Below are 20,139 nucleotides of genomic sequence, written 5' to 3' on the forward strand. Positions count from 1 at the left end.
TTGCTGCCACCTTTTCTGCGACTTACAGTCTTGAAGAATTGCTTAGAGCTACAAGAGGTTAAGTGATCTGCCCAGGGTCACACAGCCCTTATGCATCAGAAGTAGGACTTTAACCCAGATCTTTCTTGCAGCTGAGTTCTCTATCTACTAGGCCAGATTGCCTTTCAAATAGATAGATGGTGGGGTGATTCTTTGGCTCTTTCTCTCTCTCTTCCTTCTCCTTCCCTCCTCTCTCTATCTGACTATCAAGAATTTGGCTCAAAACCGAAAATAAAAAAGAGAAGTAAATTCAGTGCCCAAACCAAAATACTCCTTTCCTTCCCGTCCCTTTTCCTGCGACTCCGCGGTTGCTTAGGGAAAAAACCACCAGGGTTTGAGACTTTAGAACAAGTTGAAGGAAGGGCGTTCAGCAAAGGACAAGGAGTCCTTGTCATAGTTTCTTTTGGCTTTCTAAAACATACATTTGGGAGCTGTCTTTCGGCATCTCCCAGAAGGGTGCTAGACCTGCTTAACAATACTCTAGACGAGAAAATCCTTCAATAGAGGTTCCCGAGTTAGAGGTAGAAGAAAGGGCAACAGGAGCATGTGGAGGAGATGTTATTCTCTCTTCTGAGCCCGAAATAGTTCCACTGCTGTCGTCTCTTGCTGTTGGCCGAAGTACTGAAAATACTGTGTAACTTCCAGGCAACCATCAACAACATTTGGGGTGGTGGTGGAAGGGTCTCTGGGTATGCGATAATGTGTTAAAGATGACCAGCCCCAGAAAGTTGATACCAAATAGGCTCTTCATAAACAACGCGTCAAGATCATTGGTACCTTATTTTTTTTTATCTGGGCGGGGGGAGGGAGGGACCGAAACTAAGGTCAGTGGAGTGGATGACTAGAGAGAAGAGAAAACCAGACTGCATTAGAGTCAGCCTTTCATTAAAACAGGGAAAGGAGGTGGGTAGATTTCTCAATCCCCCTGCCGGCCTACGCTTCTTCAACCTATAGCGCAGCTTAAATCTAGTAAGGGCCCACGATTGAAAGCAAAAGCTGTGAGCCTTGGAGGAAAACGCACTCTCAAGGTTTTGGAGAGGTGGAGGGGTTGCGCAGGCAGGCAGTGCATGCGCAGTGGGGCGGAGGAGGCGGAGACGTCTGGGGGAGGAGGGAGGACTGCTGTTTATTTGCAGCTGGACCAACTTGCAGAGGTAGCGGCCAAGCGCAGGTCTCCGGTGGTGGGTGGGTGAGTCGATCTGCTGCCGAAACATGCTCTTTCTCAGCTTGCCGGTGCTGCCTTCTGTCGGAGCCCTCGAAGGGGAGGATGCCAGTCGCTCCGGAACAGCCAGGGCAGCAGCGGCAACAGCAGGATGGTGGTGACAACCTCTGCCAGTGGCGGCATTGGCGGCGGCAGCAGAAGGGATCGGGCTCCCCCGTGCCAGCGCCAAAGGGGCTGCCGCTTGGCGCCGGCGGAGGCTGCGGTGCTGCTGACCACTGTCTGCTGTCTGTGTTATGGAAACTCGCTGCCAGGCGAGTTTGTGCACGACGACGTGTGGGCAATTGTGAACAACCCAGACGTTCGGTCGGCTGCCCCTCTGAGCTGGGGCATCTTCGCCAACGATTTCTGGGGCAAGGGCATGGCCGAAAACACCAGTCACAAGTCCTACCGCCCTCTCTGCGTCCTCACCTTCAAGTGAGTTCCGCCTCTAACGACTGCAGCCTCTCGGGAAAGACTAGTAGCAGGCTCTATGACCTACTGCTGACTTCTCTTCTCTTCCCTTCACACCCAGCTCTTCTGTCCACTCACATTTCAGCCTTCCAGTTTCTGGATAACCTAAGGGGTCAGCTAAGGGAGTTGGAGCAGAGTTGTGGTCAAGTGGTTCTTTTACATCCACTTTTCTTTGGGGAGTTGGTGGTGGGAGGAGTCTAGTGGGGGGTGCACAATACTTTTCTTCGCAACCTACCCTTTCTTAGGAGGAGGCAAAGTGGGACTCCCGTCGGGGTGGGGTAAAATTTGGAGGGAGATGGTGATTTACTGAAAAGAGAAGTTGGTTATGTCACTGAGGCTCGTGGGCAGTTCTACTGTTGGGAAAGCGTGTTAGCTTCTTAGAGATTTGCATTTCGATTTCAAGAACCCGGAGGCAAAAATCTTGTGTTTTGCCTAGGTATCAAATGAGTTGTACATTTGCAGGAAGATAATCCTTTTCCTCTTGGCAGCACACCAAAACCTCTCCAACCTTTGCGATAAAGCTATTAAAAATTCAAAGCAAAAGAATGCAGGAAATTGGAAATTATTTGGACTTTATTGTATCAGTCTCATTTTGATCTTATAACCTTGGATATTTGCTGTAAATAATTTATAAGCGTACACCAGTTTTACTAAAGGTGGAGTTTTATCTCCTGATGAAATGAGAGATCTGGTTTAAGAGATGTGTTACTACCTTTTGTTTATTTTATCATCCTTTTTTTTTTCCTCCTGGGTTTGGCTTTTTCTCGGTCCTGAAGGAGGCTGCAGATAATGTTGGTTTGGTGTTGGCATATTTAAACCTATTCTAAAGGCTGTAATGAAAAATCTTGAGTGGCAGTTGCAAAAACCTGTTTGTGCAGCCATGCAAAAACTGAAGACTTTGAAAAGGAAACCATTGCAATTAACTTATCAAAAGGCTTTTGACTCCATTCTTTCACTTACCTTATTTTTTTTTGAAGTGGAGGAATATATTGTGTCCTTGGTTTTGGAAAAAGCATTTCATTGTGTTATAAGAAAAAAAAAAACTATGTCTTCCAAACCTCTTTACTTATCTAGATACTGTATTCTTTAAAACTGGAGTTAAAATTAAGATGTCACAATGATTGCATTGTGCTGCCTGGCAGTGTTGTTATTTAAAGCTTCTTAACAAACAAACAAAAACAACCCTAAGCGTCCTGTTTGAAAATATGTCAGCATGGTTTATTCTGATTTCCTATTCATTAGTATGGCTTTTGACAGTAAGTAAACCACTGCTAGGGATACTCTGATTCCAGCTTCAAGAACCATGTTTTAACAGTGTCTTTTGGCTTTTTGCTTTCAAAATATTTGTTGTATCCATATAGGGTTGGATAAAGGCAAAAGAAAGCATGAGGAATAGGGAGAGGGAGGTTAAGAGGAGAGGTAATGGAAAAAAAGAGTAAACTGGTCAGATAAATATAAAGTAGAAAGAGTTGGGAGAAAAGGAAGAAGTCATTTAGAAAAAACAGATCCAAGCCCTCTATAGATTTATGTCACTTTGCAAACTGCATCATACTGGTTTAAGGCGAGGATTCAACTGCAACACCTGAAAGTAGTGGTAGGAAGAACAACAGTGTAGGCCTTCTTTCAAAAAGCAAAGATACTACCTTTGTGTTCAGTTTGCCTTGCTTTAATTTTAAATAGCATTGATTCACTTTTTTCCAAATCACCTATAGTGCAATCTTGACTTCTATTTTCAGAAATAATAAACAATGCCAAATATAAATAAGAAAGTTTTCTAAGACTTGTGTTTAAATAGTTAAATAAAATAGCTTAAGGATGAAATGGCTTTTTGTTAGATTATTGCTTTAAAGCATAAAGTAAAATATATTTTCTAAGTTGCTTTTGGTACATGAAATTAATCTTTCCAACTTTGATAAGCAAAAGCTTATTTATACAGAAAACTTTTAGTGTTTTAAACTTATTTTCCTTAAAGTAAAAAAAAGAGATTGACCCACTGAATAAATATCCTAGAATCACAGAAATTTAGAACCAGGGGATACTCTAGCATAATTCCTTCATTTTATGGATGAGGAAAACTGAGGTTCAGTGAAGTAAAATAATTTGTTTGAGGTATATACTGTTTTTTAAAAAATGGATATGGATAGATATCCTCAAGACACATAATTGACATTTACAGAAAAAATTTTGGGACCTACAGGGGAATGTAGGTGGATTCATAACACATGTTGCTATGATGGAATTCATTTAGTTTGTCTATTTTTTAGAAATTGGAATTGAATTAAAGGGAGAAACAGATTTTCAGTCTATGCTAATTTTATTTTTGAGGGGGGAGGAGGCACAGATGATAACTGTAGTCTTTTTCTTCTTAAAAAATAATTCCTGGATATGAGCTAAAAATTCCTACGACTTTTCATCTCCAATAAAAATTTTCATTAAAATGTTCATGAAGTAATGTTTAAAGGCATAGGTAATTGTTTTTGGATCACAGTAGAGGAGAAACAAAGATTTTTGTAAATAACCTACAGTGAGTGATCTTCACTCCAAATCCAGGTTTTCATCCTATGCTTCTTCATCTTTTACTGTCCATATCCTTTTCATATCTGTGAAAGATTCAAGATCTTCTCTAGATATTGATCAATAATGAACCAAAGCTCATGGTGAATGTTAACATCTTCTGAAATAGTCTGTAGCTGGTTAAAAGTGCCTCTACTGGATTATTTTTTTAATAAGCAAAAACTGATGGAACTTCCTTATTTGCAGAATCATTTTATATCAGCAAGCAAATGGAAACCTGCCTTGGAGAAAAAAGAATGATACTATGGCTTATATACCTGAATTATATATACTATCAAACCTCAAAAGTTAATATTAGAAATATTTAAAAATCTTTAAAAATTTAAAAATCTTTCCACTAGTCCTGTGCTGTTAATCTCACTATGTAGGTAGGTAAGTTAAGATAAAAGGATTAAATTTTGTAACAAGGAGCCAAGGACCTGTGTAGCTCCTTGTTCTGAGTATTAGACCACAGTAGTCTGCTATTTTCTACATGATAATGTATTTCTCACTAGGTTCACTGTCTAGTTTTTATTATATTCTTTAAGGTCCCTGAACATGTAGAACAGCTTTTGTTTTGGGGGGCTAATATTTAATTCTTCAAAAATATAGAATAATATTTAAAGTATACATGGCTGCAATGGGGATAACAGCTAAACTCACCTATCAACTAGTGTTCCTTTTACCTATCATCAACTACTAACACCTCCAAAACACTGGAACCATAGTCCAAAAAATAAATACTGGTTAGATTGTAGTTAACTCAGTTTCTCTTGGAGTAGAATTTTGTTTAATTCTCCTTAGAAATTCCAGTTAACTGCTTTTCCCACAGAATAAGATTCAGCTTAATTTAGCTCTCATCAGTAATGAAAGACAGTTAAACTCATTTAGTTCTGCTTAGTAATTCTCCACAGAATGTCTCCTTTAAGGACAGTTAACTATCAAGTCTCTTGAAGACTTTCTCTAAAGGCTTTCTCTGTCAGTCTTCTCAGACAAGTTCTATCTGGCTTCTCTAAGTGCCTTGAATAGATTCCTTCTGCCACTGTGGTTAAATTGTCAGTCTTCCCGATTTTCTGCCTTTTTCTTAAAAATTCAAAGTTATTTTGTTTCATTTTGTTCTTATTTTTTTTGATGAGGTTCAGATAGAAATGGACAAGTCACCATTTCTACTATTCTTTTTATCCATTGCTTTGCAGGCTATTGTGCAGAACAAATAAGAGCATTGCCTTTTGTAATTGAATTAAAGACTGAAAACGTTTTGGGACAACTTCAGTAGCAGACAAGAGGGTGGGGACATTATAGTCTTCTGTTTGTTTTTTTTTTCCCATGCAATTTTAATTTCTTTGGCTACGTCTTTATTTTTTGAAAATCTTTTCATTCCAAATATTTTGGAGATTATGAGTATTTAGTACACTAACATCTATTAAAATGATTTTTAATTTTTTAATTTATCAGCATTATAGTTGAGAAGTTATAGGCAGGCAATATTTCTGTCTGTAATGATATTCCACTTCCAGTAGAATTTATTGAATTCTGAAGGATATTTAAGGTTTGTATTTATTCTGGTGTATAATTCCAGTTACATTACGTCTTTATTATTATCCAAAGGATAGTAGTATTTGTAACCTACAGTGATAGGTTGCGCAGTTTTCACTACTTTATTTACAAAATCCAAATTGATTACTAAATCTGATCTTCTTAAGGAAAACCTTTTTGTAGACCTGATCTAAAATTGCTAGCAAAAATCCTTCCATGTACATAAACAGATTTGTATGACTCAACATTTGTTTGATACTTCCTTTTTGACATATTGTTTGGATTCATGGAGATCTTGTATTTTGACTTTTTGATTATGTTCATGGATCTTAGCAGTTTCATAGGCTCTGGCTAGAATAAGCCATTTTTGGTTACATTTGACAAATCTAATGGTTTATATTCATTGACAACTTTTAACATTGCTTTTGAAGTGAGGTCTGCTTGTTTCTAAAGGTTTTCTGTCACTTTTTAATCTTTTTTTTGGTAATTGTGTATTCTGAGAACATTTTTCAATCCTTTTCCTCCTTTTGGAGGAAGTGCTCATTGCTCTAACATTGTATGGGTTTTTATTTGTATACTTTCCAGATTCATTTTCCTATACTAGAAAGATCTTAACATCATCAGTAATCATGACATTGTGGTTACTGATCTAGAGCCAGACATCCTGGAGAATGAAGTCAGGTGGCCTTTGGAACTGCTAACAGTAGGACTAGGGGAAGTGATGGAATTCCATCTGAGCTATTTAAAATCCTAAAAGATAATGCACCCAGTATGCCAGAATATTTGTGAAACTCAACAGGGGAAGAACTGAACAATAACAGATACATTTTTTTATATTTTATCATGCCCAATGTATATATTAATGATGCTATTATATAATTGGTAATTGCTCTAATTATGTCCTTCCTGAAGCTTTGTCTTCAGGAAAATGGTCAGTTTCTTAAGTAGATCTTTTCTGACCTTTTTCCTTCATATCCTTAGGGTTCATGTGTCTTACCTGAAAACCAAAGTTACCACCTTCATTCACTGGTTTAGTTCAACGACTAAATTCAAACTCAAAGCTTTCAGTCTCTATTCTTCCTTGAAGCACCTCAAGAATTTTATATTTAATAAGTCCAAATGACATTTTGATATTGCTCGAAAAATATTTCCAGGAGATAAAGCAGTCATTTAATGTTCTTTTCAGTAGAACCAAATAACTTGAGCTCATCCCTGTATATGAAGAAATTAATGATGTTTTGGTGTTTTAATTAATGATGTTATGGTTTTTTACTTGAACGCCATCCTGGATTATATTAAAGAATAATGATAATTTGTGGGTTCTAGATAGCACCAGAGCAGGCTAAAATTGTCTCGTGAAAGATGCCTCTTTCAGTATAAATTGTTGTTGATAGTTATTGTATTGGTTGTATGTTACAGAGGAGAGTTTTCCATGTAGAAGTCAAAGGTCAAAGACTGTAGTGTTATTATTATGCTAGGAGAGTGTGTGTGTGTGTGTGTGTGTGTGTGTGTGTGTGTGTGTGTGTATTATTTGTAGTACATTTCTAAACCAGGAGTGCAAAACCAGGATTCAATGGTTTTACAGTCATAGTCAAAGTGGTATTTTTTTCTTTAAGTTTCTATTGGTTGGTTCATTTTTTTTTTCTTTACACTGCTTGGACTCACTGTAGTACTTTAACTTTTTTGGTCTTTGCTTTCAATTATTGACTGTATGCATCAAGAATTTATAATATACTTTTGTTTTCTGTATTCTTTTAGGTTGCCTTTAATTGAATGATATGGTATTGAGTTTTCTACTGTTTGTACTGGCTAGATTTGTATAGTATAGTCTTTCCTCAGGTTCCTAGGATGCTTATATTGACAAGGGGTCAAGGGGTCAGGGAGTCCAGGAACCCCAATAACCAGAGTCCCTGGAAAGCAGTCTGGAATGAATTCATGGACTCAAGCATTCTCTAAGAAAAGGTGGTCAAAGTTTATTGTTATTCTTTACGGCAGGTAAGAGTTCTTAGGGAGCCTGCAACCTTAAAGGGGTACTTTTAAGGTTTTTACAGGATAAATTATAGTGAACCTGTGCCAATTATGCTAACTAGGTGAGTCAGGGCAGGATTAGAGAGGAGTTAAGGAGTGGTCAGTTCTTAAAGGAACATGCACTTTTAATATCTACTACACAGGCATATTGCCCAGAATTCACCGGGAAATAGCCCAAGGGGGTGCTGCATGGAGGTGTGGTTTTAGGCTTGAAACATCACTAAGTCAGCTAGTGGTCAGGGCTGACCAAGCTGCCACCTATCAGTGTCGTGTTTGACAAGATCGATGTTGGGAGTTTAGTATGTCCCAAGCTAATGGAGGGATTTAGGATGTGTATAATGAGCTAGGGAGTATACATATGACTGAGTCTAGGATACATACAGTAGGTGTGACCCAGTATACAGCTGCTTCAGCCAGTACACAGTTAGGTCAAACTACTAAATTTTTTAAGTATGGCTGACCACTGTAACAGGAAGAAAGGTAAGTATTTTCCTAGGGCATGCTGCCCTTGAGCTAGAGAAAAACTGCCTGAGACAGTGTTTTGAGGCTAGGGAGATTTGAGGGTAGGGAGAAATGTGATTTTACAAATTGAGGTTAAGCACAGGCACCCACGCACCTCATCTGTATTTGATGCCTGTCTTTAGTAATATTCTTGAATAGCTCCACCTTTTATTTGGTCTTTACCATGGTGGTAGTTGCAACACATACTGTTGTGTGCAGGTTCTGATTTTTTTTTCTACTTTGTCAAATATTGTGTAAGAATTTATTTTTTTCCCTTATTAACAACCATTTATTTTCTCTCCTTCCCTCTTCCCCTTCCCCACTTGAACAATTAAAAGATAAGTAAATCTTATAACAAATATGCTTAGCCAAACAAAACAAATTCTCATATTATCTGTCTAAAAATATATCTCATTCTGCAGCTTTTCATCACCTCTTTGTCAGAAGGTTAGATATCATGCTTCATCATAGGTCCTTAGGAAACATGGTTATACATTGTATTGATCGGAGTTCTAAAATCTTTCAAAGTTGTTTTTCTTTATAATATTTTTATTCTATAAATTATTCTCCTAGGTATGTTTGCTTCGCCGCATAAGAATGCATGAGTTCATGATTATAGCAAATACCAGTTTTAAAAAATTATCCTGTTTTGCTGTGGTTGACCTTTATGTTATATAATGTAATCCAACTCACAGTTGGGTCCCAAGAGGGTTGGCTGCTACTACTTAATTTCCCCCCAAACCAGGGGTACACATTCTTATAGATATACCCAGAATCTAAGAGGGAGAAAAAAGGTACAGGAACTCAGAGTACTATGGTAGTGGGGCCACATATATGGTCAAGACAGCTCACAGTTTCAGAACTGCAAGGCCTTGTTGTCTTTTAAGGTCCTCACAAAGTTTATCATGAGTCATTCTGCTATTCAGCTAGGCTTCCTCTTCTTCGGACATTATGTCTTGACCAAATGGGCCAATCTGCTGCTAGGGTGAAGTGGGCATGTTACTTGATGTCTGTATGACTGTACTGGTTCCTCACCTGATATGGAAGGCTTCTCATCCTCTGGGTAGCTGCTTCTGGAGAGTGTGAGCCAAGTGGCTGTTGGAACAGACTGAGTAGAATTCTTTGCCAGTGAACTGTGGCTGCCATCCAAGATTCAGGAGGCTCTTCTGCTGGATAAGTTAGTCTGCTAGGCTCATTCTTTGATGGGCAATTGCAGTCTTTTCCTACCTTTGAATATTTAGTTCTTGCATTGAAACAGCAACAATAATAATTGATCAAATAGGAGACAAGGTATTTATTTGAAAGCAATAACTGTCTATAAAATTTTAAGGTTTTTATAAAGTACTACTAAAAAAAAATTTTATTGACATCTTTTGTTTTTTAAATCATATTTATTTCCCAGTGTAGCTCTTCCCCTTCTCAGAAAGCTGTCCTCTGAAAGGAAGAAAAGGCAGCCCATTGAAAATATCTCATATCATCTGCAGTATTCCCATCATATAGTCCCCTCCCTCTATAAGAAATGGAGGTGAGGTTCTTTCTAATCTCTTTTTTTAGGTACAAGCTTGGTCATTAAAATTGTATAGATTTAATTTTGATTGTGTTGTTATTGTCATTTTCCCCTTCTTTATTGTCATCATCAAAAATTTTTTTCTTGGTTCTCCTTATTTCCCTTTGTTCATATAAGTCTTATTGTGTTTCTCGGTATTCATCACATTCCTCATTTTTTATAGTGCAGAGATATTTCATTATATTCATTAGCTGTACCCCTATTGTACCCCATTAGTTGTACCCCAGTACTGCAGTTTACTGTGTATTCAGTTCTTTGCTACTACAAAAAGTGATTCCGTAAATTTTTTGGTGTATATGGAGCCTTTCTTTTTTATCACTAACTACTCTGGAATTTATGCCTAGCCATGGGATCTCAGAGTCACAGGCTCTGAATATTTTAGTCTTTTTTTTCCACATAATTTCTAACTGCTTTACAGAATGGGTCAGAATTCACAGCTTCACCAGCAGTATATTAGTATACCCATCTTTTCATAACCCCTCCAACAGTGAATATTCCATTTTGGGTTTTTTTTTTTGCTCATTTTCTTATGTGTTCGTATCCTTTGGCTATTTATCTATTGGGGAATGGCTTTTGATTTTCTATATTTCAGTTAAGATGACTACATATCTTGTACTGAAGAGACAGAATCTCTGGAGTCCTAACCTCTGGAAAGCCTTTATGAGACTTTAACTTTATTTTAAGAACTTGAGGAAAGGCTCTTTTTAAATTTTCCATTGTGTTAATGCCAAGTATTAAGACATCCTGAGGGAGTGTAGTTACTTTCACCATGTTCTCCATTTATACTCTTCCCAACCATTCCACTATGACCAGGATGTAAAGTATTCAGCTTTAGCCAAAATTTGGCTAAACATCTATCTGATTGCTCATTGTCCCCTCTGTGAAGTTCTTGGACCACTTTGAATGTACTTCTTATACAGTGGGTATTCACAAGAGATTAAATGATGATGAATTGTTGATTTCTTCCTGGAACCAGAGTGAATGCAAAAAGAAGAGCAACATAAATGAGTAAGCAGCCAAAGGCATTTACTTAAGAGGAAAGATGAAAAGAACCAGATGTTTTTTTTTTTTTTTTGGCTGAATGATCACTAAGAGCCACATACAAGTATTTGAAGATGGCAAGAGATTGTTAAGATTAGCATAAAAGGCTTGTGTAAACCATGAATTTAAGAAGGCTTGCTGAACATCAAGTACTGGAATTTGGAAGCCTACCAGGAAGTTGTTGGGAGTTCTAGCATTTGAGAAACTAGAAATAGATAAAGTGAAATATCAACTAGCAGCAGTGAACTGCCATTACAACCATATCCATGAGCTATTATCAGTATTTTAAAAGTTTCCTTTTCTTTGGTTTGTTTATATTAAAAATAATTTCATATTAATCTGTCATGTGGAAGACTATGGTTGACTGGGTTCCACAGCAGTTAACCATTTTTTCTCTGTAGATCTCAAAATCATCTGTAGAGTACCTAGATTAAAAGAATTAGGGAGCTATGGTTTTCAATCTTTTAAGTATTTTATTTAAGAGAACATTAAATTATTTGTACCACTGCATGTGTGGAGGAATATTCAGAGAAACAAACTGAGTTGAAACACAGGAGTTTGTCACATGACAACTCAATAATATGACAGTTAAAAATAATTTTTTTGACACTAAAAGGGTGAGAGATTAAATTTTTTTTTGCTTTTTTTGGAGGGGGGAAGGCAGGGCCACTGGGGTTAAGTGACTTGCCCAAGGTCACATGGCTAGTAAGTGTTAAGTTACTGAGGCTAGATTTTAACTCAAGTCCTCCTGACTCCAGGGCCAGTGCTCTATCCACTGTTCCACCTAGCTGCCCTGAGAGATTAAATTTTAATGTCTGTCTTCTCTGAGGCAGTTTTTGTTTTTTTGTACCTTTCATGCATTTTTTACTACTTAGCAAAAGTTTAGAACGTCTATCCAAATTGAAGTTTCAACTCAAGGTTTTAATATTTTCAGAAATCAAGTAAGCATTCCTGTGTTTGGTCTATGTTCTGCTTTCTACTTGTGCTCAATTGTGAGTGACCCCAAGACTATAAATCTCTGTTAACCTGAAATTTTGCTGTTCTTCAGCACTTTAGCTTATCTACTGAACAGTTGTAATGATGTTCATGATGGTAACTTCTTTTTTTCCCCTCTTAATAGTATTTTTTCCAATTACATGTAAAGACAGTTTTCAGCATTCATTTTTATAAGATTTTATTTTAAGTTCCAAATTTTTTTTCTCCCTCCTTCCTTCCCCTTTCTTCAAGACATCATGAAATCTAGTATAGGCTGTATATGTACAATCATATTAAACATATTTCCACATTACTCATGTTGTGAAATAAGAATCAGAATAAAAGGGGAAAAAAGAGAAAATAGTATGCATTCAGACTCCATAGTTCTTTCTCTGAATGTGAATAGCATTTTCCATCATGAATCTTTTGGAATTGTCTTAGATCATTGTATTTTTGAGAAGAGCTAAGTCTGTCAAAGTTGGTCATCCCTCTGTGTGGCTGTTACCGTGTACAGTGTTCTCCTGGTTTTCTGCTCACTTCACTCAGCATCAGTGCCTGTAAGTCTTTCTAGGTTTTTCTGAAATCTGTTCATCATTTCTTATAGCACATAATATTCCATTCCATTCATATCCCACAACTTGTTCAGTCATTCCCCAGCTGATGGACATCCCCTCAATTTCCTGTTCTTTGCTACCACAAAAAGAGCTGCTATAAATATTTTTGTATGTTTGGGTCCTTTTCCCTTTTTTATGATCTCTTTGGAATACAGACCTAGTAGTGATATTGCTGGATCAAAGGGTATGCAGAATTTTATAGCCTTTTGGGCATAGTTCCACATTGCTCTCCAGAATGGTTGGAGTAGTTCACAACTCCACCAACAATGCATTAGTGTTCCAAATTTCCCACATATGATGGTGATTTCTAAAGTACTATGTGATGGTCAAATGATCATCAAAGAAAGATAAAATTCTGTTTGATCTTATTTTTGGAGTTTGTGGTTTGAATCAAATTCTTTGACAGTTAGTGTGGTTACTGGGTAAAGAGTTGATTTAGAGTTGATCACCTGAATTTAAGTCCCATTTCTGCTATTTACTACCTATACAACTTCAGTCAGTTCATGTAACTTCTCTGAGTCTCAGTTTCCTACAAATGAAAATGTTGAGCTAGATGGTTCCTAAGGTCCCTCACACTTCTAAATCTATGATGCTATGAAAACTGATGATTTGATGCAGAGTATGAAATAATAGTTGTCATTTCTATAGTGCTTTATAGTTTACAAAATGCTGGTCTCATTTACTGTCTCATTTGGTATCTCATACCCTCTCATTTAAGCTTAAAACAGCTCTGAGAGAAAGGTATAATAATCCTCATTTTACAGATGAGCATACAGCCTCTTAACCAACTGCTAAATATTTCAACTGTGCGATGTCTTCATCTAATGAATGATGAAGGTACTTTCAAGTTGTTTAAGGAACTTTTTCATATTTCTTAAGGAAGTAAAGAAGTATAAGTACTTCTTTATTTTAACTTCTTACTCATCAATAAAAGTCTGAAACGGGCAAAATCTCATTATCTCTGTACCCTGTATTTTCATCAGTTGATTTTAGTAGGTACTCCTCTGACCCCTATTACACTTACCAAAAAAAGAGAGAGAGAGAGAGAGACTGAGAAATGTGAATCTCATTAGAACACCTAGTACCCTGTTTTGTTTTGTTTTAGTTGGCAGTTTCAAAAAAATCTGCACTTTCCTGGCATAAGTCCAGCTTGACCTTAACTCCCCATCCTGAGCCATTTGTTTTTAAAAGTCTTAAATTGCCTAAAGTTAGACAGAGCTCCTCTAATCAGCCCACTGAATCATTAAAACTGGACCTGATTCGTATTGATCTTATAGACCTTGGGATTTAACTAAAGAGCTCATGGCTGATTAAATAAACTAATGGCTTATTTTAGACTCCCCAATGAGTTGTGTAAATTTTTTTTCAGTTGTTTCAGTTGTGTCTGTGACCCCATTTGGAATTTGCTTATCAAAGATATTGGAGTGATTTGCCATTTCCATCTCCAGCTCATTTTTCAGATAAGGAAACTGGGGTACACAGGGTTAAGTGATTTGCCCAGGGTTACACAGTTAATAAGTGTCTGAGGCCAGATTTGAATAGCACAGTATTCTATTCACTTTGCCACCTAGCTGTCTTAAAATGATATACTAACAATATGTTAATGCACTTCTACCAAAAACTTATGAAGTTCTTGGTCCAGAATGATAAATAAATACCTGTAGTATTGAATAAGGATTCCTTTGGAAGTAACTTATAAATGGCCTTTCACAAGAATAACTTAGGCACAGTTTCCAACACTTATTTATCAGTAAGGATTCTGAGGCAAAACTACTATTTATTTTTATTATTATTTATCAATAAGGATTCTGAAGCAGAACTAAATTTTATGAGATTTCTTTTTATGTGTTTACCTGGCATTCAGAAAGACATCTCCCAAGAAAGAAATCAGAGAAAATGCTCTGCAAATATATGAAAACTATTAACATCCATGAAAGGCAATTTATAAAGTTTATCACAGAGTTTAAAAGAAAAGAAAGGGGTTCTCTACCTTTCCAATCTCCTGCTATTGAGACAGAAAGACACATTCTCATTCTTTATCTTTTTCTATCTTTTCTTATCATGTTATCATATCTTAACTGTATACCTCAATAGAACTTATAGAGCAACTAGTACAACTACTAGCAAAAGTAGTCTTTTGTCTTGTCACAACTTCTCTTTTAAATGGTTGTCAGTGGTTTTAGTAGAGAATACTATGCCAATTCCAGGTTTAAGTTCTTGAGCTCCAGTTTATTTTTAATTATATCTAAATAATACATTTGTAATTAATATTATATTATTTATAAAAATTTCATTTTATATTTTTATTTCCTTATATTAAGTATATTAAATTGAAAGTAATAATAAATTAATTAAATATATAACACATGTTTTACATTCAAATTTATTTTAATAAATTTATTATTATGTATATTATTTATAAAAGGAATAATACATTTAATGGATAGAGTGGACTCTAAAGCAGCAATTACCATATGTGTAAGTGTTGAGAGACAGGAAAAGGATTGAGACAAGCTGAGATGATGAACAAAAGCTGTATAGCCAGGCTCTTCCCCATAGCTAGACCACAAAGATCTAGAAAATGTACCAAACTGAATTCCAATCAGAAAATCCAAAGGAAAAAAATCACTGCTAGTCATTTTTCCCATTCCAGGTCATTATAGAGGGATAATAGTGAATGTCACAATATATTAAGGGTATGATTTAGTCAGGGGTGTATGTTAAGAGCCTTCCAGTACAGGGACTAAATGAGGTCTTGTCTGTGGCTGTGCATCAGGGGAAGGAGAGGTCCAAGATTTGGCACTAAGGACCAAATGGTAGCTCCATCACTTACTACCCACTTCTAGGTCATGATATAGTGAATATTGAGGAGGAGACCTGGGACTAGAGTCCAGGGTGAGGAGAGGTCATGGCTTGAGACTGTGTACTGAGCAAGGGGTAAATACAGAAGCAGAGCAGCTGTGTGACTCTGACCCTAGGAGTGGAATAGGTTTTCAGATCCCACCCCCAGCCCATTCTGAAGCCTATAGAAGAATAACCAGGGCAAGAAACCCAGAAAAAAAGTGGAGCTTGCAATTCCTTAAATCTGAAATGAGAGAGCTTTCCAGCTGGCTGACAGTGGTTGAGTCCAACTGTAATTATGGTTATGGCTATGGGTTTGTCCTTCATTTTCTTTTTTTTTTGAGGGGGGGAAGCAAAGCAATTGGGATTAAGTGACTTGCCAAAGGTCATATAGCTAGTAAGTGTGTCAGGTGTCTAAGGTTGGATTTGAACTCAGGTCCTCCTGACTCCAGGGCCGGTGCTCTATTCACTGTGCCACCTAGCTACCACCTATCTTTTATTCTCGAAGAGGACCAAAATGATGTCACTATGTTGGAGTTAAAGGACAGTGTGTCTGACTATGGCTGAGTTGGGAAGGCTCTACCATATGTTGGGCACAAAGTGTTCTTATGAACATTTATAGTGGAGTGGAGATGTCTCTAAATTTTGTACATCTCATGTTTCTTTTGAGCTATTGAAATTCTGTTTTGCTCATAGAGCACAGGGTCATATTCAATATGGACATGCCATAGTGGATGGTCCTGTGCCAGTTGTCTCCCATATCACACAATCATTTCCAAATTTCTTCAGAGAGACCTTGAGAGTATTGTATAGCTTCTTCTGACTTCTGTGTAAGAGCTTGCCTTCTGTGAGTTCTAGGTAATGTAGTCTTTTAGGCAAATGTATGTTTGGCATTTGAACAACATGGCCAGGAGTTGCACTCTCTTCAGTAGAGTTTGAATGCTTGGCAGTTTAGCTTGAATGTCCCAACCTTATCTTGCCAGGTGATCCTCAGAATCTTTCTAAGACAATTCAAATGGAAGCGATTCAGTTTCCTGGCATGACTCTGCTATACTGTCCAGGTTTCACAGGTTAATGAGGTCAGTACAACAGCTCTGTAGACCTTCAGGTTGGTATTGATACCTTTTCTCTCCCATACTTTCATTTGGAGTAACCTAAACACTGAGATATCTCTGGCAATATGTGTGTCCGTCTCATCATATATGTGTACATCCCTGGAAAGTATACTGCCAATATAAGTGGACTTATCCACGGCATTCAAAATTGCTCCATTCGCTGAAACAGATGGTTCCATGTATGCCTGGTATGGTGCTGGCTGGTGGAGCACCTGTATGTTCTTGGTGCTAATTGTTAGGCCAAAATGAGTTCAAGCATTAATCAGTTCATACTTGTTGCATCTCAGCTTCAGAGGCAGCATTGAGTGTACAGATATCTGAACAAAAAGTCATGTACCAACTCTCCCTCCGTTACGTCTTGGCTTGTAACCTTTTCAAGTTAATTTACTCTCAGTGTGGTAACTGACCCTGATGCTGTTTTCCTCTTTATTGAAGGCATCTGGCAACATCACTGAAAACAGCATGCTAAAAAAGCACAGAAACAAGAACACAAGCCTTCATTGGTGACTAGAAAAGCATGACAGCATCATCCATTATCTAGAAGCTAAGCAGGAATGTCATGAAATTGACATGCAATACTGTATGTATGTATGACATACAATACTGTATGTCTCTGGACAACCAAATTTTGACAGAATTTCCCATAAGCCCTCATAAATGATAGTATCAAAGGCCTTGGTCAAATCAATGAATGTTGCGTACAAACCTCTGTTCTACTCCTAGAATTTCTTCTGGTGTTGTCAGGCAGCAAACACCATATTAACTGTTCCTCACTACTTACTTTAAAAAAATAATAATTAATTTTTAGTTTACAGTATTTAGTTCCACAAGCTTTTGAGGTCTAAATTTTCTCCCCTTCCCCTCTCCCCTTCTTTCCTCCAAGATGGCATGTAATCTGACATACGTCATATGCCTACATATACATTCACATTAAACATATTTTCACTTTAGTCATATTGTAAAGAAGAATTATAACCAATAAAATAAATCACAAGAAAGAAAAAAAACAAAAAAGAAAAAAGAGAGCAAATAGTTTGTTTCAATCTGCATTCAGGCTCTGTAATTCTTTCTGGGGATGTGGATAGCTTTTTCCAGCATTAGTCTTTTGGAGTTGCCTAGGAACCTTATATTGCTGAGAGGAGCCAAGTCTATCAAAGTTAGTCATCACAGATACAATGTGTCTGTAATTGTGTGCAATGATCTTCTGGTTCTGCTGCCCCCACTTAGCATCAGTTCATATAAGTCTTTCCAGGTTATTCTGAAATCCATCTGCTCATCATTTTTCATAGCACAGTAGTATTCCATTACATTCATATATCACAACTTCTTCAGCCATTTCCCAGGTGATGGGCATTCCCCTGATTTCCAATTCTTTGCCACCACAAAAAGAGCTGCTATGAATATTTTTGTACATGTGGGTCCTTTTCCCATTTTTTCTGATCTGTTTGGGATATAGACCTAGAAGTGGTATTGCTGGATCAAAGGATGTACACAATTTTATAGCCCTTTGGGCACAGTTCCAAATTGCTCTTCAGAATAGTTGGGATCAATTCACAACTCCACCAACAATGCATCAGTGTTTCACTTTCATGTTGGCAGCTGTACACATTTGTGGCATCACCAGTAGAAGAAGACTGAGAGGCATGATGCATGCAAGTTTGTGGATTGACTGGTATCTTCTTCAGTGGTCTAGTTCACCTTTTTGTTGTAAAGAATTTCTCATGCATTTGGAATGTTGGAGGTGATGTTGAGACCTTGCCAATGTCAGAGTTTTCCAACATGAGTGACTAAAGTCCTAGCAACCTCTCCCTTGGTTTTCACAGGATGGCCAAAGTAGAGAGGTTTATAGCAGTATAGTAGTGTCTGAAATATGTTTGTTTTTTTTTAATTGAGATTTTAGCACAAAAAGTCATGTAATTCTAGGAAATTACTAGCAAGAAAAAAGCATTTTTTGCATATTACCAGTTTTACTTTGTGCACTGCATTATTTCATGATTGCTGTGTTAGGAAAAATGCATACTATCAGAATTCATGTTTTGTTATAAAGAATTGTGTGCAGAAAAGTGTATTGCCATCAGTCTCTAGTGAAAGATTATAGTTTTTCATGGTAGCAGGAACCTAACCCCCTATTTTCCATAGGTTCAATGTATCAACATTCCCATTTTTTACATTCATGCTGTTTTCTAGGAATGTTACACCCACAAAAGTTGAGGATTGAGTGTATGTGTGTGTGTGTGTGTGTATGTGTGTATATACACACATACACACATACACATACACATATAGGCAGAGTAACAGTATTTAGAGACAAGTACTTTGAGGTAGCCATGTGATTAGAAGAGGCCCTAGAAAGCCTGCCTCATAGCAAGAGGGAGTAGGTAGAGGTATGGGAACCTGGTCAGGAATACTTTGCTTTCCCTAGAGAAGGCTTTTGGGGCAGGAGATGGAAGTAATCCTGTACCTAGATGCTGGAGGGGATTGATGGAGGTAACTGGGAAGGGATCCACTGAAGTGGGAGTCAGGGAGTAAACCCCTGTCTTCAGTGCTAGATATGACTCTGGGAAGGTCAAACAGAAGTCTGCTGGGTAAACGATGTAGGGGACTGGGAGGGATCTTGTCCCCAGGTGTCTTGTCACTGTATATAACCCCTGGAAGGTTGTTGGGGGGATCAAATCAAATGAGATGTTAAAATTCATGTTATAGGCTTTAAAGAACTTCATAAATATTAGCCATCCACAGTTAGGGGGTATGACTACAGATTTTTATTATGTGAAGGTTTGGATAAAGACTTACTTTCTATGTCTTTATCCAAATTGTTGATAAAAAATGTTGAAAAGGACAACTTTGCAGCATTCCACAGTGTTTTATAGTGGGAAAACTAGCATTAGATATGGAATCCAAGGGACCTGGTCTTTGTAAAGACCAACTTAGCTATCTGCCTGTGAGATCTAGTCAATTAACTTTGGTGTATTGGGAACTTAAATTGATTATTTCAGCTGTTTTGGTGAAGTCTAGTATCTTTTCTATGAGACCACTACCAAAAAAATCAATACAAGGACTTAGATACCTTGAAAGCAGAAATGAGTGTATTGCTTTCTCATGAGAAAAGGTACTGCCCCTTGTTGCTCTAATGGTGCCATCCAGGGAAGTACAAATTGATTCTGGAAAGCAAGGTCCTTTTATACCCTAACCCGAGCCACCCCCCCCCCCCCCACTTTCCCCTTATCCCATTGGCTGGTCTTTAGGGGCCACAATTTATTTGTGTGAATCTTCCCCAACCACAAAGAACAAAGGTACTTATACAAGTTTGCCTGGAGACAAGAAAAGGTGGGAAGTTTTTCAAGAGTGCACAGTTTATGTTGTACTGCAAAGTGTGGTTTTACAAGGTAGTAAACTGTGTTTCAGTAATTCAAAAACTATTAACCCTTTTGAGGAGGCTTCACTTCTGAGAAATCATCCCTCACAGAACCACAAGTGAGAATTGGGTGTGAGGTGGACAACAAAGGTGGACGAATAGTCCTGAAAAGTCCTCTTTGACTACCCCATACTATAACAGTGGGGAAACTCATTTTCCCCCTTGTCAGATCTAGATAAATAAATCTAAATTAAAAAAAATAAAAATAGAGGCAAATGACTTTATAGAATAACAGGACATTAAGA

At 37.4% G+C, this 20,139-nt stretch overlaps 1 protein-coding gene across 6 annotated transcripts in view; it reads left to right on the forward strand.

Moving 5' to 3' along the window:
- Positions 1–1,122: 1,122 nt before the first annotated feature.
- Positions 1,123–20,139, forward strand: part of TMTC1 (transmembrane O-mannosyltransferase targeting cadherins 1) — a 340,352-nt gene continuing 321,335 nt past the window's right edge. For all 6 annotated transcript variants that reach the window (XM_069094886.1, XM_069094883.1, XM_069094881.1 and 3 more), the window contains exon 1: positions 1,123–1,672. In XM_069094886.1, coding sequence (XP_068950987.1) covers positions 1,350–1,672 — 323 coding nt within the window. In that variant the 5' untranslated portion in view covers positions 1,123–1,349. The remainder of the gene's footprint in view (positions 1,673–20,139) is intronic.

The sequence above is a fragment of the Petaurus breviceps genome, unplaced genomic scaffold (assembly GCF_028583685.1).
Source record: "Petaurus breviceps papuanus isolate PSGF00001 unplaced genomic scaffold, PetGlider_PUasm1.0 221, whole genome shotgun sequence".
Taxonomy (NCBI): Eukaryota; Metazoa; Chordata; class Mammalia; order Diprotodontia; family Petauridae; genus Petaurus; species Petaurus breviceps.